This window comes from Pristiophorus japonicus, chromosome 6, assembly GCF_044704955.1.
Source record: "Pristiophorus japonicus isolate sPriJap1 chromosome 6, sPriJap1.hap1, whole genome shotgun sequence".
NCBI classification, from domain to species: Eukaryota; Metazoa; Chordata; class Chondrichthyes; family Pristiophoridae; genus Pristiophorus; species Pristiophorus japonicus.
The window spans coordinates 97,502,495-97,527,581 of record NC_091982.1 but is presented as its reverse complement, the minus strand read 5'-3'; the positions used below and the strand labels follow the sequence as shown (position 1 = coordinate 97,527,581).

Below are 25,087 nucleotides of genomic sequence, written 5' to 3'. Positions count from 1 at the left end.
CGAAGCCGCTGTTTAATTCCCCCCCCCCCTCCGCGGGATCGAAATGGCTGTTTAATTCCCCCCCCCCCCCTCCGCGGGATCGAAGCGGCTGTTTAATTCCCCCCCTTCCCTCCACGGGATCGAAACGGCTGTTCCCTTCTCCCCCCCCCCCCCCCCCTCCCCCCCCTCCCGCGGGATCGAACGCCTGCAGAATTCTCTGTGCCTGAAGCACTTTCACACAGCTAGGAAGATGGTTTATTTAATCTTTTCTTTGCTTATAAATGTTTATTCAGGTTGGATTTATTTGTATAATATTTGTAGAAGTATAAATAAGGATTTATTGTAGAATTTAATGAGTTCCCTTCCCCCCCACCTCGTTCTGGACGCCTAATTTGTAACCTGCGCCTGATTTTTTAATGTGTCGAACAGGTTTTTTCAGTTCTACAAAAATCTTCACTTGCTCCATTCTACTTTAGTTTGGAGTACGTTTTCACTGTGGAAACTTTGAAATCAGGCGTCAGTGGCCGGACACGCCCCCTTTTGAAGAAAAAATTCTGTTCCAAAGTAGAACTGTTCTACCTGACTAGAACTGCAGAAAAAAAAGTGAAGAATTGCGATTTCTAAGATAGTCCATTCTCCACCAGTTGCTCCTAAAAATCAGGCGCAAATCATGTGGAAACTTGGGCCCATTGATTCTTTGAAATGATCTAATTGCAATTTGAATTATCTTATTAAAGCTATTTTCTTGACTATAGCATTAATGTTAAAGCTACTCTTCAGTGCAGTCTATCGGAGTCTTCACAAATTCCGGTCTAATTGCAAACCCTCCCTCAAGTTCCCACACCCACCCATTCCACCCAAAATAAATCTTTCCCTCACTCCCTCCACAACAGCAGTCGAGCTCTATGTCAAAATGGCAACTTTCCTTGCTAGACTCTTTAGTGCGACAGCTATTTCACTGCTTGTCCTGACATGTACTTGACCCCGGTTCCCTCCACCCACACATGAAATCTTTTTCTCCCTATTTCCCCTTCCAGCCAGCCATTGAACCCACTGTCACTCTCCGCCCGTTAGAAAAGAACCCACCTAGATTGCCATCATCACCTCTGCATAATATGAGTTACATTAGTTTCAACACTGTTTCAGATGTTTGTCACTGCTCATACTCTCAGCTCCCTCCACCCCTTCACTGAGGGACTTTCAGGGCTTCACACACCACTGCTATCTCCTATTTTCAGTTCCTCACAAACAATCCCTCTCCATGTGAGATTTTCAGAGTCTCATATTTCCCGCTCCCTTGCAACCCTCCCACTGAGACACTCTGGTTTCAAAGACCACATCTTCCCCACCCTGCTCCCCACCCCCCATCCCCATGAGATTTTCCCCCTCACATCCTCTATTGCTTTCCATCTCCCCTATTTCCATCCATCTCCACCTGCATCCCTTTGACTATCCTCCCCTCACACACCTCTCATCTCCCCTTCCCTATCTCTCCCTTCTCTCGAGGTGCAAGATGTTTAATATATACTTATTACAGAATAAGTACTGGCTTTTCTTCCCAACTACCAGTGCTACAGATATGTTTGGAATATTCTGAGTCAGAAATAGACATCAACAAATCTGATAAAATCTCCATATATCTTAGTTTTTAAATTTTGCTGAAAAAAATTCCCATCGAGATCCACTTAGAATGCTCTTCTGCTCAAATGCATTGCACGTGTACATTATATACATTAGCCCAAGCTTGTTTCTCCCAAAATGCTTTTTTAGATAAAAAGTGGAACATCCTTTGAAGTTTGCAAACACATCTTTGTAGACAGAAAAGTAAAATATATTATCCAGAGTACCCTATGTTGTCTCATGTTATTGCATTGGATTATATTAGAATAGAGCATCAGCTGCAATGGAATTACCATTCATGATGTTCTCATTATTTACCATGCGTACATGCTTTTTTTTTAACCCAGAAATATAGAGGCAGAAAATATTTCAGGTAGTGTTGTGAACTGGTCACAGAAAAAACCCATATAGTACTCGTAACGCATTAGTGTTCCGATCTCCATGGTCACTGCAACCACCTCACCTTCAATAAATTGAGATGCAAAGTGGTATTTTTTGGTCCATGCACTTTGCATAATCTTGATCTATTGCAAGGCAATGCCATAAGATTGGAGCTCTGGTCAGCCACACTTTGCTTACTGCCAGCAAAATTGGTTTTGCAATACCTGGTTTTTCCAACCACAAGGGATGTCAATTGCTGTGAATTAAGACCATGTCGAATTCCCACTAATACATTTTACACTCATGAAGTCAAATGCATTGTGCTATATTTCAAGACAGCTTGCACAAAGAATTCAAATTAAGTATAAAGAAATTGGAACTTTCAAAAAAGCTGAATCTTGTTTTACAATGCAAGGATATTTTTTCTTATAAAATATCTGCAAGGGTGGCACACCGTTAATGATATTGTAACTAGCTCTGGCAACTTAATCAAGAAACACAAATGAATTTAATTGGTTCATGAAAATTATGCCTGGGGTCTCAGTGCACTATGGTGCAACTTGATGCTATATACATCCTGATACCTGGGAAATTAGTCCAAAAAATGAAATTGAAAGTGGAGTTAATATTCCGTTACAGCATTCCAGAGATGAACCTATTAAAAGCAATAATAACATACACATCCTCAAAGCTTCCATTTACCTACGGCAAAAAAAGCAGATAAGATATAATACCATAGATGTATTTCTGAAGCATGAAGGAAAGGAAAAGGCCAGAATCCATTAGGAAAGTTTGGACTTGGTACAATTCTTGACATTTTGAGCTTAATGCCAATGCACTGGTAGAGGTAGCAGCTGGGTGTGAAATTAATACAGCAGTGCTGAGAGACCTAAAAGAGATTTCCTAAGAACTAGTATTAAGGGAAAATTTGCCACCATCAAATTGTCCTCCACTAGCCTTCTGCCTCAGGCTCAAAATAAAGGTTACGGCCAATTATCTGTCTAGAGCATTTTAAGGAGCTTTAAGCTGGACTAAAAAGTGAGATAAAAGAGGGAAGGAAAGTAGAAGCACTAGATTTTTTTTTCTTTACCCTTGTCAACAGGCCATCGGGATGTTGGACTAGCCGGACCTTGTTCACCTGCAACAATCAGGAAGCAAGCTATCAAAAAACAACTTTAATTGAGTGACAGATGAATTTACATTGAAGGAACCCTTTGTAGTGTGAAAACTGCCAGTGCATAAATTAACATATGAGTCATAATGATCTGTTAAGCAACTAGGAACATAAGTTGACTCAATAATACGCAATTTAATGACTGAATTTTTAAAAAAGATAAACATAGGTAAGCACATCTGAATGTGTTAAATCAGCATTATCTACTCAGTTAAAAAAAACATATTTTCTTTCCTAGCATTCTCAATGACATAATTTTAAATATGTACTTCCAAGTATATTGAAAGATGATTAATAACATGTTATTCATAAAACATGTAAAAAAGAAGTCTGTACGCATTATTGCTTAAACTGCTATTAAAAACTTGCATTACATTTAATTGAGGTTGTCAACAAATACATTTTCATTTGCAGGAGAGACGCAATTGCATTGTATTTTCCAAATACTAGAAATGCTAATAGATCATTAATACCTATGTAGAATATCTGCATACATTTTTAAGTAAGATTAGACTTATGTAGCCACAAGTTTTAAAGATTGTATGTCGAAGTAATAACATTAAAAACGTAATTAAGGAATGTTATCAGGAATAGTTTTGGAGAATTTAAAACTTGACTCTTTACCTTGCTGAACTCAATATTAAAAAGGGTGCTATGCTGTTGATTTTATACATTGACCTTCCAGTGACTTTCATTAAGTCTGTGTTAGAATCAAAGTGGTTCAGCTGATGTATGTTTGCCATGAGAAAAAGCTACTTTAATTTTTCTTCTTTGACTATTTGTAGGGTTTGCTACTTAAATGACTACTGGCACAGGCCATCTATATGTTTCTTTACTGGCAAATGCATATAATTCTTTTAAGTAACCCTGAAATGTGTCCCTTAGGCTAGTGAGAATACACCTGGGGAAATGAGCAATGCATGCTTTGCCTTACTTTCTGCACATCATTTAAAGAGTTTGTGACTTACCAAGATTTCTTGTTGTGCGCTTCCTGCGATCCCTGAATGCAGCACCTGACTGTAAGGCCTCCAGCAGACTATCCATCACTCCTGTTTCATTACCCTCTACAGAAGTGAAACAAGAAAATTACTTCAGGTTTGCATTATAACATTGCATTATTTGTCAAGAATATTTCAGTCTATATACTCCCCAAATCAAAGAGTTAATAATAGTAGCTTAAGACCAAGACTGTTATATCAGACGCTGGATCGCAAGAATTGACAAATGGAATGTGCAAATTTGAAACATAAAGCAGGAGTCAAAAATATTATTCAATGACAGTTGCTATTGCACTAAGTTTAACATAAATCCAAGATTCACTTCAATGTCTATGTCTATGAAAAAAAATCAAACCATAATTTTAGATGTCAACAAATAAGCACTTCAATATACTCAATGAAGAAAAACATTATCATTCAGAAAAATCAAATGTTAGTGGTGGCAAATGCTCAGATGTCTATACTTTTTTCAGTTCTTTTATTTACTTTATCTTTTGATAAAAATTCATGCCCAAATATTCTTCAGTTTGTAAAATAGACTAATTGTGAACAGACTCAAATGTCAAAGGAAGGCTTGAAATGTCATTGTTTGTCTTTTCTCAAGATTGGCCAGCCCAGAGTCCATGGCAGAATGTTCCATCAGCTACAGATGGGTATTAATTTTCCTCCGTCGTTAACCCATTTATTTTCAAAGATGCCCAAAGAATGATCTTGTTCTCCCAGATTGGTATGAAACATGAATCTTCTTTTTGCTCAAAGTCAATTAAACATTTAAATTCAGAAACTAAAAGATTTTTCCTTCCCAAGCCACCATGAAAACAGACTGCCACTTATCTACAAAAATATTAACTTTACTTGGATCTGTAAAGTAACACATGTTCATCTAAAATTTAAAGAAACAAATTAACAGGACACATGGTGCTCTGGTCACTTAGAAATAAAGGAGACATTCAAGCAGGTCATGAGGAAACAGGTTTAAACCAGTAAATGGTAAATTTAAGACCAATGTCAGGAAGTACTTCTTCAGACAAAGAGTAATCAACACTTGCGAGAAAAAGTAGTGGAGGCAAAAACCCTAGAATCATTTATGATACAATTTTGATGCTAAAATGGGAAGATTTGTAGGGTCTTCCTGCATGGATGAATTAAGATGGGCTGAATGGCCATCTTCATCTGTAATTATCTTGAGTACAAGAGTTCCTTCTCATTTATAAATAACTAGGTTGTGATGGTAAATAATCTTACTTCAATCTACTCTACAGAACTGTGGATTTTTTCTTATTTCTGAAGTAGCACTTCGAATGAGATTGGAAAGATAATTTTATTCACCTCACAGTGATTGAATCTGGAAATAGGTTTCCTTTGGGTAAAATGTCTTCCAATATTTTATCTCATAGCATCAGAGGAGGTGGCCACTTGAACACTCCAGTATCTAAAGCAGATCCACATCACCTGAATAAACCTAAACAATAATTTTGGCCAAAAAATGACTTCAGGTAGCAGTTTTATGGATCGTAATAAAATAGAAAATTTTCCCTACAGATTTGGCCATATTGAAGGTGCCAATTTAGGCACATGATTCCTTCCAAAGGATCCATTATTCCTTCTAAATGAAAATACAATTCTTGGAACGTAGCTGATCCATTGCAATATAAAAGCAGCTTGCCTGAAGCATGGTGTTACTTGGTCTGATCAGAATAAATAAATAATTATGAAAAAAGGTTAGTAAAAAGTGTCTCATCATCTGATTTATGCAATATGTAGCAGGGGTAAGGTGGGGCATTGTGGAAATGCTTTGAGTATCAACATGTTCTTAATGGGGACAACTCAAAAGTAACCGGGATGACCATTTTCTAAACTAAAAAGCATTCTTATGTCTGATTGAGAATTAAGGTGCTCAATACCTGTGACATTCCAATACTACTATTTTACTTCAGTTAAGTGGATAGAGTAGAGAAGCTGGGGTTGGTCTCTTTAGAGCAGAGAAGGTTGAGAGGAGATTTGAAAGAGATGTTCAAAATCATGAGGAGTCTAGTCAGAACAGTTCCCATTAGCGGAAGGGTCGAGAACCAGAGGACACAGATTTAAGGTGATTGGCAAAGGAACCAAAGATGATGTGAAGAAAAACTTTTTTTTACTCAGTGAGTGGTTAGGATCTGGAATGCACTGCCTGAAAAGGTGGTGGAGGCAGACTCAATCGTGACTTTCAAAAGGAAATTGGATAAGAACATTAAGGATAGAAATTTGCAGAGCCACGGGGAAAGAGCTGGGGAGCAGGACTAGCTGAAGTGCTCTTACAGAGAGCTAACATGGGCTCGATGGGCCGAATTGCCTCCTTCTGTGCTGCAACCATTCTGATTCCACGAAAGCATGAAAGAGAACTAAATGCCTGATTGTCTTCAGACTAAAAATGTGGCCATGCAACTTCAGTAAACTTTTAGCTCAGCGTCAATCAATGAGTTCAAAAATCTCAAAAGTTATTGGATCCCAACACCAATTAAGGAAAATCAATTTCTTTGCACCAATTGCTATATGAATACCACTTTTTTTTAAATAGATACAAGATAGAAGTACACTAGAGAAATGAAGAAGATTTCATTTACTCCAGAATCAAAATCGTGATACCCAGGCACTTTCATACAATATTCATGCTTGCAACAGATAAGGACTCTCGCTGATGCAACTAAGAAGAGATCTTGCATTGGAAAACCTAGTCATTAGCTTCTAGAACAGGCCAGTTATCAAGGTTTAAGGAAGAATTGTTTGGAGGACTTCGATTACTTTAAAATCAAAGTCTTGATTCCCATTAATTTTCATTAAGTAATTGTGCTCTGAACTGCTTTTGTTTATCCTTCTGGATAAAATGATCTGCATAACAAGATTCCCCAACTCCCTAAAAAAACTCAATGACCTGCTAATGGAGGTCAACATTACTACGATATTGTATTTCTGATGGATATTCCCAATCAATGGCCGCTTGTATTTAAGCTCCTCATGCTGCTTTATAGACTAGTAAAAATTGTCCACCTTCGTTGCCAAATCTTTCAGCAGCTTCTAGGCTACCTTAGGACAATAAGGTGTCAGTCCATAAAGCATGTGCAGAAATGATCAAAGTGCTGCTTTTGATCTTGAAAAGTGCACAGCTGCTTTGCCTGTATTCGGGCATTCGCTCGTACGGAACAGCCTCCAATATGGGAAATAAGACACACAATTCTGGGGTGTATGCTGCATCCTCGGCATCTCTTTCATCTTCCGTAACCTGTGCCCCTTTATTGTAATGCAAAACGCAAGCCCGGCTGCCAAGATGTTGTTTTGTTCTACATATTCCACAACTTACAGTTTAAATTCAAGATTGTATAAGGAACATCTTATGCGCTTATCTTCCCCACTTAAAGCTATTGCTACTTGCCACTTACATGAATCCAATATACAATATCGGGTCTAATATAACCTGAATTAAGAACCAATTCCAGGAAGTATTTATGCAATCAGATTGTTTGTTGTACCATCGAACTTGCATGTTGTGATGATCTTAGTTTGAACCCTAAAAATTTATGTAAATTTCTGATCTTATGTACAATTACACACAGTAGTTCAAAGGATGCTGATAGAGGATTTCTTTAATGCAAAGCAACAAGAGATCTGCCATTAAGTTCAGAGATTACCCAAGAATAAAAAACAGCAGATTAGGGTTAGGGTTAGGGACATGGTTAAGAAAACTTCAGAGGGGTATGGATTACAGTATAATCTCCTTTAAATAAGTATGGCTATGAAAATAAATTGTTCAATTGACTGTCCCAAAGAAAATGCCACATGCTCCACTGCAATTGTTTCTCAGGAATGGGGCTATGAGCAGTTGCAGTGAAATTACCAGTCAACAGATAGTTCTGTCTCCTTTCAATAGGGTGACCGTTCATCTATATTCACATTTTGTATTCTCACTCTGTGGTACATGTGTTTGCCTATCCTCCACGTGAACACCAGTCCCAAAGCAAAGTTATCCCAGTGCACAGCAAAAGACCATTTATCTCCATCCACATAAAAATGATGTTATCAGGACCAATATAATCTGAATGAAGAACCAATTCCAGAAAGTTGTACCATCTAACTTGCATGTAGTGATGATCTAGGTATGCTACCACAAATAACAGGGAAGCAATAAAGGTGACACTAGTCGAAGAAACCTCTCAACTCCATAGAGATATGATGCAACATACCTGATACCCACCAGTTTGTTGGGATTGTGCGGCAAAAGGTGCCAAAAACAAAATCATTGAGTGCTATTAAGATGGAAGCCAAATGATGATGTTTGACTTGCTTTTGGCATGAGAGATCAATGCTGAACAGGTCAATCGCAGAAGCTTATCAGGTCAGTTGGCATGTTAGCACGACTTAAAGCATTTGACACAACCTATTACATTTGACCAAAAGCCAAATACCTGCACTGCAGATGCTGAAACCTGAAATAAAAACAGAAAATGCTGGAAATCTCAGATGATCAGGCAGCATCTGTGGAAAGAAAAAGAGTTAATGTTTTGGGTCTGTGACCCTTCGTCAGAACTAGAAAAATTTGAGATGTAACAGATTCTTAAGGAAGTGCAGGGGCAGTGAAAGGGGGAGGAGAGGAAAGAACAAAAAGGAAGGTCTATGATAGGGTGGAAGGCAGGAGTGATTAAGAGACAAAAGGGATGATGGGCAAAAATGAGATGGTAATGTAAAAACTAATTATGCAAAGAAGTTAATCAAAAAGGTAATAGGAATGAATCAACCTTGACTGAAAATAATTGCAAGAAATGGTTGCAAAGTGGGATAAGTGGAATGCATATCTTCGGCCGTTCGGCCAGGGGCTAGGGGCGGGAAAGCGCTCACCCAGCAGCAAAGCAAATCACGCAGCAGCATATCTTCGGCCATTTAAAGATGGCCGATTGCCAATGTTTCTGTGCCAGTGCGCATGCACGCTCCAACGCACATGCGCAACGCTGCCAGCACTCTCAGACATGCTGGGCCCTAGCCCCGCCCCATGCCGGCTGTGTAGACACAGCACATCGATAGCTCCGCCCCCCGCAGCTCAAGCTGTGCTGCGCTGACTGGAATGGAGGCCTGCAGACAGTTCAGAATAGTGAGGTACTTTTAAGGCGCACTTTTAATTCTAAAAAAACCAGCGCAAGGCTCGGAGGTGTGCCTTTCTAATGAACAGTTCAAACTTGGGCCCGTTATCTCTAAGTTTTCACTCACATTCTGTGACAGTGAATCAAACACTAGTGTTACAGTATCATTGCCACTCAAATGTCAAAAGTAACTTTTAGTTTACTAACTCTAAACCACCAAAATAAAGACTTAAAATCCATTGTTTAAAATAAACCATTCTGAACACCTTAATTCTGTTCATTGTGTTATCCCTTTCCTTCCCATATTTTCTTGTTTCCCATTCTGTATTTTTTTTTTAATTGAATTTTACTTGATCATTTCCATATTTTATTTCCCTAAAACACGAACTGTCAAACCCTTTAGTTACCATTTTCTTTTTCTTTTCATCTGGTTCCTATTTTACAATTTAGAGGCGAGAGGAATTTTTTGCAACACATTCTGATTGTACATTTTTTTTTTAAAAGTGACCTGAAAGCCAAAAGAAAGAAGATTAAGATGGCTGCACCTGTCAATCTCTCATGCATTTTTATGCATCAAAACTAGAAGAGTTGTTGACAAATTAATGTGCTCATCAGCTGGTTAGTGAGGAGTATACGGAGGCGAGTAGACTTGACGCACTTGCTGAGGGTTAAAGCTGCTGAACTTCATTTTCTCCCTCCTGGGGGAAGAGCAGAGAGCACGGAGAGATGTCCTTTAAAAAGATGTAAGCATATATTCTGCAAATGGGGGGATGTACACAGGATGATTTTTTTTTAATGGAAGGGAGCCAGGGACAATTTTGTGTCTCGGTTATGCATACCAGCAAAATTATTACTAGGACAACTATTGGGAGTGGGCTTTCTGTTCATGGCAAACGGCAAGATGCAAAATTTGTTAAAACAATAAAAAAACGAAAATAACCTGTTAGTTTCGGTGCACTGACAGCAACTTTCATGCTAAAATTGGTGTGTAAACACAGAGTCAGGACGGCCACCTGGCTATTAATGGCACTAGGAATGCCGAGATGAAATTTGTAATAGCTAATAGTTTCAAAGAGGAATCCCTCACTGATTTGTAAATGTAGTTTCCACAAATGCAAGGAACTTCACAGTGATTTTCAATATGTGCTGTCACCGTTTGTTCGCTGCTAATTCAGCCAAGTAAACTTCAACAGGTTTGAACAATTTTTCTATTTAAAAGTTGTGCACCTTAGTTTGAAAGCTTTTCACATAACTATTATAAAAGTACATTGGGCTCAATTTTCCCCAGTTATCTGCGCTGTTTTTTTGGCCTAAATTAAAATATCCAAGTTTCCCCAAAGATTGTGTGCCAGTGTAACTCAGTTAGCTACGATTCTTTTTTTTTTGAGTCATTGGGGGCATAGCCTGCCACCCACGCCAATTGCGGCCATTTAAGAAAGTTTGGCCAGCTCCGAATTACTCTAATTTTTCTTAGGACAGCGTATATGACCGCTGTGGAAAAACCTTCTGGGCAGTTAAGAAAGTCGGCGCAGGTAAGAGAATCAGTGCAGCAGATGCAGTTCCACGGCCCGGACAGCAGCAGCGGCCGGGGGGGGGGGGGAAAGAGAAGAGGAGAGAGGGGGTGGGGGGAGGCCACGGTTAGGAGCAGCAACCGGCATTGGCAGGGGAGGGAAACCCTTCTGCCAGGGTTAGGAGCGGTAACCGGCATCGGGAGAAGGCCCTTCGGCCACGGCTAGCAGAGGTAACTGGCACCAGGAGGCCCTTTGGCCACGGCTAACAATGGGCATCGGCATCGGGAAGAGGCCGCCCTTCGGCCAGAGCTAGAGGAGGGAAGCCTTTCGACCAGGGTTAGGAGCGCCACTTTGAGGCGGGTGGCGGGGTGGGGGGGGGATAGACTTTTGGCATGAACACTTAAATAATTTAATGCTGGAATGCTACTGCAATGTGCAAGTTGCTGGGAGATGGCCAGACTGTGTTGTGTGTGTCACTCTTCAGACTCAGCCCGCATTGTGTTCCTGGTTACCCTGGCAACCCGATCTTTTTGCCGCAGATCTTAGGCTCCACCCCCAAAGCTAAAGGACAGGCGAGGCAGCGCCAAAATGAACAATTCAAACGGGGAAAATTGGCTGATACTTTTTTTGCCGTAGTTAGGCCCCAGAAAAACGGATGTAACTCTTCAAGTATGCCAAAAAAAAGCGCTTTGGGGGGGAAATTGAACCCAATAATATGTCTCACAGTAACTGATTCTTTTTCAGTTTAAATTTACAAAACCTGTGTCCAATTTCAATCTACAAAATAGCAATGTGCGTCAGTACTGATCAAATACTATCCACTGTCATTAACCCAAGACCTGCAAATGATGTTCAAACGATTGATTTTATATTGCTAATCAACGGATCAAAACATTAAAATGATAAGGCAATATTGTCTGCTCAATGCAGACGGTAGATAAGCAGACCCGAGACCATTTGCTTGTAAACTGCATTTTTTAATTAGAAATTTTGCTAATTTAAGAATATATTAATGAGTACAATTACAAAGATAAAAAGAAAATCTGTGAATCTTCATCTCTAATTGTTATTCTGCCCTCCCTTCTTTGTTTTGGTTGGTTCTGTGAAGAAGGTCTCCTCCCTGACTATGTCAGTTCTGATCAAAACTTCCACTTTCCAAGAAATGCTCACTTACTTTTTCTATTGCAGATGACGACTAACCTGCTGTACATTTCCAATATTTCATGTTATATACCTAAACAGTGCAAATGTCCGATACATTATGCAGTAAAGTTATTGGTAATGAGCAATTTAGTACCTAGCTTTAAGAACATAACATTTAGGAGGAGTAGGCCATACGGCCCCTTGAGCCTGCCACTCAATCTCTCCAGCCTAGAAAGGGAACAACTGAAACTGTGGAGTTTCATTCCTACAGGTAGTAAATTGTTCCAAGAAATTTTGAAAATTTACATTTTTTCTTTTTATTCCTTACTTTTCATTTCTGTTTCTTTTCTCTCTCTGAAGTCAATCATTATTTCCCTTTCTTTATTCCCACTTCTGTACCCGATTTGACTTTAGTTCACCCTATTTCCTTCTGTCATTCCTCTGTTTCTTTCTCAAGGAGGCAGACAAACAGCAGGAAACAATAGACCAGTTAGCCAAACATCAGTTGCTGGGAAAATGCTGGAGTCCATTATTAAGGAAGCAGTAGCGGGACCTTTGGAAAAGCATGATTCAATCAAGCAGAGTCAACATGGTTTTATGAAAGGGAAATCATGTTTGACAAATTTGCTGGAGATCTTTGAGGAGGTAATGAGCAGGGTGGATAAGGGGGAACCAGTGGATGTGGTGTATTTGGATTTACAGAAGGTATTCGATAAGGTGCCACATAAGAGGTTACTGCAAAACTTAAAAGCTCACAGGGTTGGGGTAAGTTATTAGTGTGGATAGAGGATTGGCTAATTAACAGAAAACAGAGAGTTGGAATAAATGGGTCATTTTCCATTTGGCAAACAGTGATTAGTGGGGTGCCGCAGTGATTGGTGCTGGGTCCTCAACTATTTACAATCTATATTAATGACTTGAATGAAGGGACCGAGTGTAATCTATCCAAGTTTGCTGATGATACAAAGATGGGTGGGAAAGCAAATTGTGAGGAGGACACAAAAAATCTGCAAAGGGATATGGACAGGCTAAGTGAGTTGGCGAAAATTTGGCAGATGGAGTATAATGTGGGAAAATGTGAGGTTATCCACTTTGGCAGAAATAATAGAAAAGCGAATTATAATTTAAATGGAGAAAAATTGCTAAGTGCTGTAGTACAGAGAGACCTGGAGGTCCTTGTGCATGAAACACAAAAAGTGAGTATGCAGGTACAGCAAGTAATCAGGAAGGTAACTGGAATGTTGGCCTTTATTGCAAGTGGGATAGAATATAAAAGCAGAGGAGTCCTGCTACAACTGTACAGGGTATTGGTGAGGCCACACCTGGAATACTACGTATGCTCAAAACTGCCATCAAGCTCATGGTCTGCAGGGTTGCAGTAATACCTGCCCTCCTGTATGGCTCAGAGACATGGATCATGTACAGTAGACATCTCAAGTTGCTAGAGAAATATCACCAACGATGTCTCCGCAAGATCCTACAAATCCCCTGGGAGGACAGGCGCACCAACATCAGCGTCCTCATTCAGGCTAACATCCCCAACATTGAAGCACTGACCACACTTGATCAGCTCCGCTGGGCAGGCCACATGGTCTGCATGCCAGACACGAGACTCCCAAAGCAAGTGCTCTACTCGGAGCTCCTTCATGGCAAACGAGCCAAAGGTGGGCAGCGGAAACACTACAAGGATATCTTCAAAGCCTTCCTGATAAAGTGCGACATCCCCACTGACACCTGGGAGTCCCTGGCCCAAGACTGCACGAAGTGGAGGAAGTGCATCCGACATGGCGCTGAGCACCTCAAGTCTCAACGCAGAGAGCATGCAGAAATCAAGCGCAGACAACAGAAAGAACATGCGGCAAACCAGTCCCACCCACCCCTTCCCTCAATGACTATCTGTCCCACCTGTGACAGAGTCTGTGGCTCTCATATTGGACTGTTCAGCCACCAAATAGCTCACTTCAGGAGTGGAAGCAAGTCTGCCTTGATTCCGAGGGACTATCTATGATGATGATGACTACGTGCAGTTTTGGTCTCTGTATTTAAGGCAGGATGTATTTGCATTGGAGGCTGTTCTGAGAAGGTTCATGTTGTGTATCTGTAAAGCATGCACTCCCATGTTACGCCACCAGGTAGCTCATCCCCTGAAGTGCCAAGGGATCCCAGCATCCCTTGGGAGCACTGTATATAAGCCAGCCCCTAAGGCCTGTTCCTCACTCTGGAGTGTCTTATTAAAGACTGAGGTCACTGTTACTTTAACCTCCCTGTGTGCTGTCTCATCTGTGTTTGGAACACAATAACTGGCGATGAGTATACGAATCCAATGCAAAGATGCAGCAAACTGTGGGCATCCTGGAGAAGTTCTCGGAGGGTGAGGACTGGGAAGCCTATGTCGAACGGCTAGACCAGTACTTTGCAGCCAACAAGCTGGACGGAGAAGGAAGCGCTGCAAAAAGGAGAGCAGTCCTCCTCACGGTCTGTGGGGCACCGACCTACAGCATCATGAAGAATCTTCTGGCTCCGTTGAAACCCACAGATAAGTCGTATGAGGAACTGTGCCAGCGATCTGAAGGTCAGGAAGTGGCGAGTTACGTCGCTGAGCTAAGGCGACAATGTGAGTTTGATGGCTACCTGGAGCAAATGCTCAGAGACTTTTTTGTACTGGGCATTGGCCAAGAGACCATCCGACAAAAACTTTTGACTGGAGAGACACCAACCCTCAGTAAGGCCATTGCGATAGCACAGGCATTTATGTCCACCAGTGATAACCAAACAAATCTCTCAGCACACAAGTGCTAGCAATGTTCATAAATTAACTGGAACTGTATTTGCGAGCAGAAATGTACAGGGCAGAAACCACGAGTCTGCAACTGCCAGCAGGCCTCAGGTGACCCAGATGACTCAGATGACTCAGAGTCCGCAACAAAAGATGAATGCAAGGCAATTCACATCTTGTTGGCGCTGTGGAGGCTTCCATTCAGCCTATTCATGCCGCTTCAAAGGTTATGTTTGCAAGAGCTGTGGAACAATGGGGCACCTCCAACGAGCTTGCAGACGAGCTGCAAGCTCTGCAAAACCTGCTAACCACCATGTGGCAGAGGAAGATCGGTCCATGGTGGATCAAAGCAATTTCGAGCCTGAGAGAGAGGAGGCAGATGCTGAACAGGGTGCACACATTTTCGACGAAATGTCCACCTATAAGGCTAAACGTAAAATTGAATGGCTTACCCGTAGCCATGGAACTGGACACTGGCGCTAGCCAATCCATCATGAGTAAAAAGATGTTTGAGAGACTGTGGTGCAACAAGGCACTCAGACCAGCCCTGAGCCCCATCCACACGAAACTGAGAACACACACCAAAGAGCTTATCACTGTCCTGGGCAGCGCCATGGTCAAGTTCCCTACGTGGGCACGGTGCATGAACTGACACTCTGGATACTCCCGGGCGATGGCCCCACGCTAATTGGAAGGAGCTGGCTGGGCAAAATCCGCTGGAACTAGGATGACATCTGAGCGCTATCACATGTCGATGAGGCCTCATGTACCCAGGTTCTTAACAAATTTCCTTCCCTTTTTGAGCTAGGCACTGGAAACTTTTCCGGGGCGAAGGTGCGGATCCAGAGGCACGACCCATTCACCACAAGGCGCGAGCGGTACCTCACATGATGAGGAAGAGTGTGGATAATGAGCTGGACAGGCTGAAACGAGAGGGCATCATCTCCCCAGTGGAATTCAGCGAGTGGGCCAGCCCGATTGTTCCAGTACTCAAAAGTGATGGCATGGTCAGGATTTGCGGCGATTATAAAGTAACTATTAATCGTTTCTCGCTACAGGACCAATACCTGCTACCTAAGGCAGACGACCTATTTGCGACGCTGGCAGGAGGCAAGACGTTCAACCAAGCTCGACCTGACTTCGACCGACATGACGCAGGAGCTGGAGGAGTCTTCGACAGGTCTCACCTGCATCAACACGTACAAGGGACTGTTCATCTACAACAGATGCCCATTTGGAATTCGGTCGGCTGCAGCGATCTTCCAGAGAAACATGGAGAGCCGACTCAAGTCGGTACCACGCACAGTAGTTTTTCAGGACGACATATTGATCACGGGTGGGGACACCGTCGACCACCTACAAAACGTGGAGGAGGTCCTCCAGCGACTGGATCGTGTAGGGCTGCGGCTGAAGAGGTCGAAATGCGTCTTCATGGCAACAGAAGTGGAGTTTTTGGGAAGAAAGATCGCGGCGGACAGCATTCGGCCCACAGACGCCAAGACAGAGGCTGTCAGAAATGCACTCAGGCCAGAGAACGTCATGGAGCTGCGGTCGTTCCTGGGACTCCTCAACTATTTTGATAACTTCCAACCGGGGTTAAGCACCCTCTTAGAGCTCCTACATGTATTATTGCGTAAAGGTGAGAACTGGGTATGAGGGAAAAACCAAGTAATTGCTTTTGAGAAAGCCAGAAACATTTTATGCTCCATCAAGTTGTTTGTATTGTATAACCCGTGTAAATGACTTGTACTAGCATGTGATGCGTTGTCGTACGGAGTCGGGTGTGTAGCACAACAAGCTAATGTTGCGGGGAAGTTGCAACCTGTCACCTATGATTCCAGGAGCTTGTCTACGGCCATGGGGCCTACAGCATGATTGAGAAAGAGGCATTAGCGTGTGTGTTCGGGGTAAAGAAAATGCATCAGTACCTGTTTGGCCTCAAATTTAAGCTGGAAGCCGATCACAAGCCCCTCATATCCCTGTTAGCTGAAAACAAGGGAATAAATACAAATGCCTCAGCCCACATACAAAGATGGGTACCAGCGCGATCAGCATATAAATATACCATCCGCCATAGGCCAGGCACAGAGAACTGTGCGGATGCTCTCAGTTGGCTATCATTGCCCACCACGGGGGTGGAAATGGCGCAGCCTGAAAACTTGTTGATGGTGGCGCAGCCCGCAGACTTGTTGATGATCATGGAAGCATTTGAAAATGATAAATCACCTGTCACGGCCCGCCAGATTAGGACTTGGACCAGTCAAGATCCTCTGCTGACCCTAGTAAAAAACTGTGTACTGCATGGGAGCTGGGCCAGCATCCCCGTTGAAATGCAAGAGCTAATCAAGCCGTTCCAGTGGCGAAAGGACGAGCTGTCCATTCAGGCAGACTGCCTGTTGTGGGGTAACCGCGTAGTGCTACCAAAAAAGGGCAGGGAGACGTTTATCTCGGATCTCCACAGCACACACCCGGGTATAGTAATGATGAAAGCGATAGCCAGATCCCACGTGTGGTGGCCCGGTATCGACTCTGATTTAGAGTCCTGTGTACGGCAATGCAGCGTGTGCTCAGTTGAGCAACGCGCCCAGAGAGGCACCACTAAGTTTGTGGTCCTGGCCCTCCAGACCATGGTCGAGGATCCATGTCAACGATGCGGGCCCATTTCTCGGTAAAATGTTCCTGGTGGTGGTGGATGCTTTTTCAAAATGGATTGAATGCGAAATAATGTCGGGAGGCACCGCCACCGCCACCATTCAAAGCCTGAGGGCCATGTTTGCCACCCACGGCCTGCCTGACATACTGCTCAGTGGCAACGGGCCATGTTTCACCAGTGCCGAATTTAAAGAATTCATGACCCGCAATGGGATCAAACATGTCACCTCGGCCGCGTTTAAACCAGCCTCCAATGGGCAGGCAGTACAAACCATCAAACAGAGCCTTAAACAAGTCACAGAAGGCTCACTCCAAACCCGCCTGTCCCGAGTACTGCTCAGCTACCGCACGAGACACCACTTGTTCACAGGAGTGCCCCCGGCTGAGCTACTCATGAAAAGGACATTTAAAACCAGACTCTCGCTGGTTCACCCCAACCTGCATGATCAGGTCGAGAGCAGGCGGCAGCAACAAAATGTAAATGATGGTCACGCCACTGTGTCACGGGAAATTGATCTAAATGACCCTGTGTCAGTGCTAAACTATGGACATGGTCCCAAGTGGATCGTGGGCACGGTGATAGCTAAAGAAGCGAGTAGGGTGTTTGTAGTCATACGAGACAATGGACAAATTTGCAGAAAGCACCTGGACCAAACGAGACTGCGGTTCACAGACTACCCTGAACAACCTACAGCAGACACCACCTTTTGAGAGCCCACAACACACACCCAAAGGATCAACGACACCACGCCGGACCAGGAAATTGATCCCATCACGCCCAACAGCCCAGGCTCACCTAGCAGCCCTGCAGGGCCAATGACATGCCAGCCCAACGAGGGCACAGCCAACACACCAGAACAGACATTTGTACCGAGGCGGTCCAACAGGGAAAGAAAGGCTCCCGACCGCCTCACCTTGTAAATAGTTTTCACTTTGACTTTGGGCAGGAGTGATGTTGTGTATCTGTAAAACATGCACTCCCATGTTCCGCCACCAGGGAGCTCATCCCCTGAGGTCCCAAGGGATCCCAGCATCTGTTGGGAGCACTGCATATAAGCCGGCCCCCAAGACCTGGTCCTTACTCTGGAGTGTCTTATTAAAGACTGAGATCACTGTTACTTTAACCTCCCTGTGTGCAGTCTCATCTGGGTTAGGAATACAATAGTTCACTAGGTTGATTCCGGAGATGAGGGGGTTGGACTTATGAGGATAGGTTGAGTCGGTTGGGCCTATACACATTGGAGTTCAGAAGAATGAGTGGTTGTGGTGTATTTGTATTTCCAGAAGGTATTCAATAAGGTGAAACAATCTCTCAGCATCTATCCTGTCAATCCCCCCGAGAATCTTGTGTGTTTCAATGAGATCACCTCTCATTCTTCTAAACTCCAGAGAATATAGATTCAATCTCTACTCATAGGACAGCCATCTCATCCCAGGGATTAATCTAGTGAACCTTCATTGCACCGCCTCTAAAACTGCACAGTACTCCAGCTGCAGGGGCCAAAATTCAGCCTCCCAATAAGGCCTCTGGCCGCCTGAAAGCAGTGGCCACAGGGTGGTGCTGAATGGCTTGGCCGGCGCTGGCTAAATTCAGCTCAGGATTTTTTACTGTGGTGTGATGATTCACCCTGCTCCTGCAAATACGTCTTAAGGACCACAACGGAACCGCCCCGGGAGGGAAATTCACCTGAAAAAGTCTCCCGGCCGCCACTCGGTGCCCCCGACAGCTTTTTGTGTCGGGGCAGTCTTTATTGGGCGTTGTAGGTTGCGGGCGCGGCTGCTGGTCCGGTCGAAACCCTCCCTGGACCTAACTGAAAAAGATGCAGAGCTTGCAGCGGCCCTCCCCTTTAACTGAAGGGGAGAGACATTGTGATGTGCTAGCTCAATGACATCATTGACGTGGCGCTGATGACTGACAGTGGCGGAGAGAAGGTCCCGCCCACACTTCCGCCCTGCTCGTGTCGGCCACTCTGCTCCGCCCTCACTTTCGCCCCATGATGAAGGCCACTTCCGTCCCACTTGAAAAGGAGCTGAATTTCTCCAGATAGGCCGCCACATCCATTGCAACAGCCGGAAGACTTTGAAAACGGTAGGTCCACGTTGTTTCGAGCGGAGGTGAATTTCGCCCCCAAGGTCTCACGAAAGCCTTGTACAATTGTAACAAGACTTCCTTACTCTTGTACTCCAACTCCTTGCAATAAAGGCCAACATACCATTTGCCTTCCTAACTGCCTACTGTACCTGCATGCTAACTCTCTTTGTTTCTTATACGAGGACACCTAAATCTATCTGGACACCAACATTTAATGGCTTCTCACCATTTTAAAAAATATTCTGTTTTTCTGCTCTTCCTACCAAAGTAATAATTTTACATTTCCCTACATTATATTCCATCTGCCACCTTATTGCCCACTCACTTAACCTGTCAATATCCTTTTGTTGGCTCTTTGTGTCCTCCTCACAGCTTACTTTCCCATTTAGCTTTCGAAAACTTGGATACATTACACTTGATCCCTTCATCTAAGTCACTTTATAAGATTGTAAATAGCTGAGGCTCAAGCACTGATCCTTGCGACACACCACTAGTTACACAGTCTGTCAATCTGAAAATGACCCGTTGTTTTCTGTCCAATAACCAATCCTTTATCCATGCTAAGATATCACCCCCGATTCTCTCTCTCTATATCCCCCCAGTCACTCTCTCCACCGCAGTCGCTCTCTCCCCCACCATGTCTCTCGTCCCACCCCCCCCAGTCACTCTCTCTCTTCTCCCTGCCCCCAGTATCCCTCACAGCCCCCCCCGCCCCGTGTCTCTCTCTCACCACAGCCCCCCCCATGTTTCTCTCTCATCTCGCCCCCCCCAGTCTCTCTCTCACCTCCCCCCACAACCCAGTCTCTATCTCACCTCCCCCCACGTCACCCCGTCCCCAGTCTCTCTCTCACCCCTCCCCTCATATCCTCCCCCAGTCTCTCTTCTCCCCCTCCCCCAGTCTCCCCCTCTCTCTCCCCCTCCCCCAGTCTCCCTCTCTCTCTCCCCCTCCCCCAGTCTCCCTCTCTCTCTCCCCCTCCCCCAGTCTCCCTCTCTCTCTCCCCCTCCCCCAGTCTCCCTCTCTCTCTCCCCCTCCCCCAGTCTCCCTCTCTCTCTCCCCCTCCCCCAGTCTCCCTCTCTCTCCCCCCCTCCCCCAGTCTCCCTCTCTCTCCCCCTCCCCCAGTCTCCCTCTCCCTCCCCCTCCCCCAGTCTCCCTCTCTCCCCCTCCCCCACTCTCCCTCCCTTTCTCCCCCTCCCCAGTCTCCCCTCCCCCTCTCCCCCTCCCCCTCTCTCTCTCCCCCTCCCCCAGTCTCCCTCTCTCTCTCCCCCTCCCCCGTCTCTCTCTCTCTCTCCCCTCCCCTGTCTCTCTCTCTCTCTCTCCCCCCCCAGTCTCTCTCTCCCCTCTCCCCCCCCAGTCTCAGTCTCCCTCCCTCTATCTCTATCTCTCCCCCCACCGCCCCCCCAGTCTCTCTCCTCCCAGTCTCTCTTTCTTCTCCCTCCGATTCTATCTCTCTCACCAGTCTCTCCCCCCCACCCCCAGTCTCTCTCTCTCTCTCTCCCCACCCTCAGTCTCTCTCTCTCTCTCCCACCCCCAGTCAGTCTCTCTCTCTCTCCCCACCCCCAGTCTCTCTCTCTCCCCACCCCCAGTCTCTCTCTCTCTCTCTCCCCACCCCCAGTCTCTCTCTCTCTCTCTCTCTCTCTCTCCCCCCACCCCCAGTCTCTCTCTCTCTCTCTCTCCCCCCCCAGTCTCTCTCGCTCTCTCTCTCCCCCCCCAGTCTCTCTCTCTCTCTCTCTCCCCCCCCAGTCTCTCTCTCCCCCCCAGTCTCTCTCTCTCTCTCTCTCCCCCCAGTCTCTCTCTCTCTCTCTCTCTCCCCCCAGTCTCTCTCTCTCTCTCTCTCTCCCCCCAGTCTCTCTCTCTCTCTCTCTCTCTCTCCCCCCAGTCTCTCTCTCTCTCCCCCCCCAGTCTGTCTCTCTCTCTCTCTCCCCCCCCAGTCTGTCTCTCTCTCTCTCCCCCCAGTCAGTCTCTCTCTCTCTCTCCCCCCAGTCTCTCTCTCTCTCTCCCCCCCCCCCAGTCTCTCTCTCTCCCCCCCCCCAGTCTCTCTCTCTCTCTCTCTCCCCCCAGTCTCTCTCTCTCTCCCCCCAGTCTCTCTCTCTCTCTCCCCCGTCTGTCCCTCCCCCCAGTCTCTCTCTCTCCCGCTCCTCCCCAGTCTCCCTTTCTTCCCCTAGTCTCTCTCTCTCTCCCCCCTCCCCCCCAGTCTCAGTCTCCCTCTCCCTCCCTCTATCTCTCCCCCCCGCCCCCCCCCCAGTCTCTCTCCTCCCAGTCTCTCTTTCTTCTCCCTCCGATTGTATCTCTCTCCCTCCCCCCCAAGTCTCTCTCTCTCTCTCCTCCCTCCGATTCCCTCACTCTCCCTCTTTTCCCACTCCAATTCGTGCTCTTTCATTTCGATCCTTGATCTCACCCACCCCCTACCAATGGAACCCAAGCTCTGCAAGGAGCCGACGAAAATGTGGCCCAACTGGATACTGCGCATGCGTGACTCCAGTATACAACAAGCTGACGATGAAGGCTGCAAAGGCATAGAATCAGAGTGGGGATTCTCCTGCTGGCGCGCTGAAAGGTCAAAGTTCAAGGGAGAAAATCAAACCCTGTCCCGGGGTTACATGGTATCCCATCAACTATCGGAACACACATTTCAAGAGCTGTAATTGCGATCGGTTCTGAGGTCGCAAGACTCAAACGACTCTGTCTTGATTCCCGGGGCCAGTGTGTATTGGGCCCCTCCCCGCTCTAGCTACTGTCAAGTTCTTCGTGTGGCATTTAATTTGAAATGCGAACGAGCTGTGGAACTTGTGCGCGGCCGCGTAGCCATGCACCTTAGAGGAAACACTAGTTAGGTGTACCGATTCTACTTCCTGATCTTCCAAGCCAAGATCCTTTCTCACTGCTGTCCTTACGTCATACTTTATCAGGGCTAGCCCGACACCACCGCCCCCACCACCAATTTGTCTGTCAGGAGTGGGAGGGGAGGGGCGGAAGAGAGAACAAAATCATATCAGGGTATCCATTGCTTTTTCAAAGAATAGTCTGGAATGTGCAGTGGGTAATGACGGCGAAATGGCAGCGCTCGCCGTCATTACCCTTCTGAAAGTTATCGCATCTTCAGGATTTAGTGCATGCGCATTTCAACGCGGCAATCCTGAAGTTACAGTCAAGTCATTCACTGCTCCGACACGGGCTGCTGTGGCCCACACCACCCCCACATAGCCGGTAATCAGTGCAATCAGTGAAATTAATGAAAATTTGGGCTTTTCTGTGGTACTATCGTTGTTAAATACCGCATTAAATGTTAAGCCTTATTGGAACAGGTGTAACTGGGGTTTTAAACAACTGGTAAACAAACATCACAACCCAGAAAAACTAATTTTATATTTGTAGAATGTCTAATTTCTCCTTTGATAAAATTACAACTAAAAAAAAATTTGAAGTTTGTTCATGGTTTTTCAGCTTGTTGATGTCACTGCAGCATTGCCATAGGAATCTCCAATACCGAGCGCTGCAGTCAATTGAACATCGAAAAAGACAAACTTTTCGCCAGAATGATCACAGAATCTGTGAGCAGCTTTCTTCGGGCCAGCACGCGCCTTTGCTTTGCCGTTGACCACAAATTACAGGCCATAATCTTTTACACCTTTACCTTAATATGAGGTGTTTTTAAATATAACATTAAAATTCAATAGAGGAAATGCAGCTAGTTATCAGCAATTTTATTTGTTACTGTGAGCAGCAGAATGATTAGAAAATAAACTGATACAGTTTTGACTGAATTTTAAGGCAATTTCTAAACAACATTAAAGTGAATTGCAAGATAGAAAATATAAATTAACTTGCAGAAGCAAATTAGACAAGATCACTGAATAAAATCATACCACGTAACTCCCGGCTATTGAAAAGTATTAAAAATACTTTTAATTAGAACTGTTTACTCAAAAGACACCAACATAAAATGCTGTTGTGTTTCATTCTAAGAGTTTTTCTTGAGGAGATTGTCAGTGTAATTTAAAAAAAAAAAATGAGATTTGCAACTATAACATACAATTGATATTCAGAATTGATGCTCCCGAGAGTTTGCTTTCTTTTCGTTTTACTGTACAATACATCTGAGATTGCTTAATTAACTGATAATGAATGAGAAGATGCGCATGGCTGGTGATGATCACAAGAACTAGTTTGGACAAATTACATACTCTCCAAAGTCTCCAACTCAATGATTGGAAACAATTGGCCCAGAATTTGCTGTCGGAAGCTTTCCGCGGGCGGATGCCTCCGACCAAATTTTAAAAAAATGAAAGTACTTGGTGGTCCCGGAGGAACGTAGACTTGCGCTCCAAGGCCTCCATTTGCAGTCCAGCATAGGGGCCCGCATATTCCAGGACCGCGTGTGCAGCCCAGGATCACGTGGGCCGGACCAACCAATGAAAATGACGTATCCCCATTCACATTAATGGTGAGCTCCGTTTGTACAGAGATCACCATTTCTATGAATGGGGATACCCCCCAAAAACATATAAACATTTTAATAAGAAAAACACTTCACATATTTAAAATTAATGTTTGACAAAAAATTTTTTTTTGAAATTTCTTTCATATGTTTTAATAGGTGTAAAAATAAACTTACCTGAATTGACAGGGTTTATAACATAAAAAGTGATAATATTTTATTTTTCTATCTTTTAAAACTTTTACGCTGGTAAAAGTAGGCCTTCCTCTTGCTTTTACCAGGTGTAAGTTTGAAGGACATTCGCTGGGCAAGAGTAGTGCATATAGCCCAAATCTCTGCCTGCAAAGGCCCTTCTCCCATCGAAACATTGGAACTGCCAATAACCGGCAGTGGAGGGGCCTCTACGGATGCGTGCGCACATAGTATGTGGCCACAGAGACCACGATTTTTGGCCCAAAGTTGTTGTTTGCGAACTGAAACTCTTCCAAAACGGTTTATTTTTGTAAAACATTAAATAGACTATGGAAACTAGCCACACCTGACTTGAAAAGTGTTAGGCTATTCCTGATAATTAAAAATGTACATATTCTGATCTTTCATTTATAATTTATTAGCAATTATGGTTAGTTTACACCAATTTTTTAAAACCAAGGAAGCTATCTTCTAATAGCCCTGTGCTGAATAGGCCGCATTCCCAAAGTAAATCATATACAACTTTATAATATTTGTTGAGGGAGTTCTTAACTTTCAAGTCTATATAGTTGATACTCCTTCAGATGCTGTTCAACGACAAGGCATTAGTTGAGCAGCTCTTTGAATATAAGAACATAATAAATAGCAGGAGTGGGCCATTTGGCCCCTCGAGCCTGCTCCGCCATTCAATAAGATCATGGTTGATCTGATCATGCGCTGAGCTCCACTTCCCTGCCCGCACCCCAGAACCCTTTACTCCCTTATTGCTCAAAAATCTGTCTATCTCCGCCTTAAATATATTCAATGACCCAGCCTCAAGGGCAGAGAATTCCACAGATTGACAACCCTGAGCAGAAATTTCTGCTCAACTCAAGTTTTAAATGGGCGACCCCTTATTCTGAAACTATGCCCCCTAGTTTTAGATTCCCACATGAGTGGAAACATCCTCTCTGCATCCACCTAATCGAGCCCCCTCATTACCTTGTATGTTTCAATAAGATCACCTCTCATTCTTCTGAATTCCA

The 25,087-nt window shown here is 44.3% G+C and overlaps 1 protein-coding gene across 1 annotated transcript in view; it reads right to left on the bottom strand.

The window, feature by feature from the left end:
* LOC139266142 (protein diaphanous homolog 2) overlaps positions 1-25,087 on the bottom strand; it is a 403,303-nt gene that overhangs the window by 104,558 nt on the left and 273,658 nt on the right. The window contains exons 10-11 of the mRNA XM_070883986.1: positions 4,123-4,218; positions 3,071-3,118 (exon numbers count right to left, since the gene is read on the bottom strand). Coding sequence (XP_070740087.1) covers positions 3,071-3,118; positions 4,123-4,218 — 144 coding nt within the window. The remainder of the gene's footprint in view (positions 1-3,070; positions 3,119-4,122; positions 4,219-25,087) is intronic.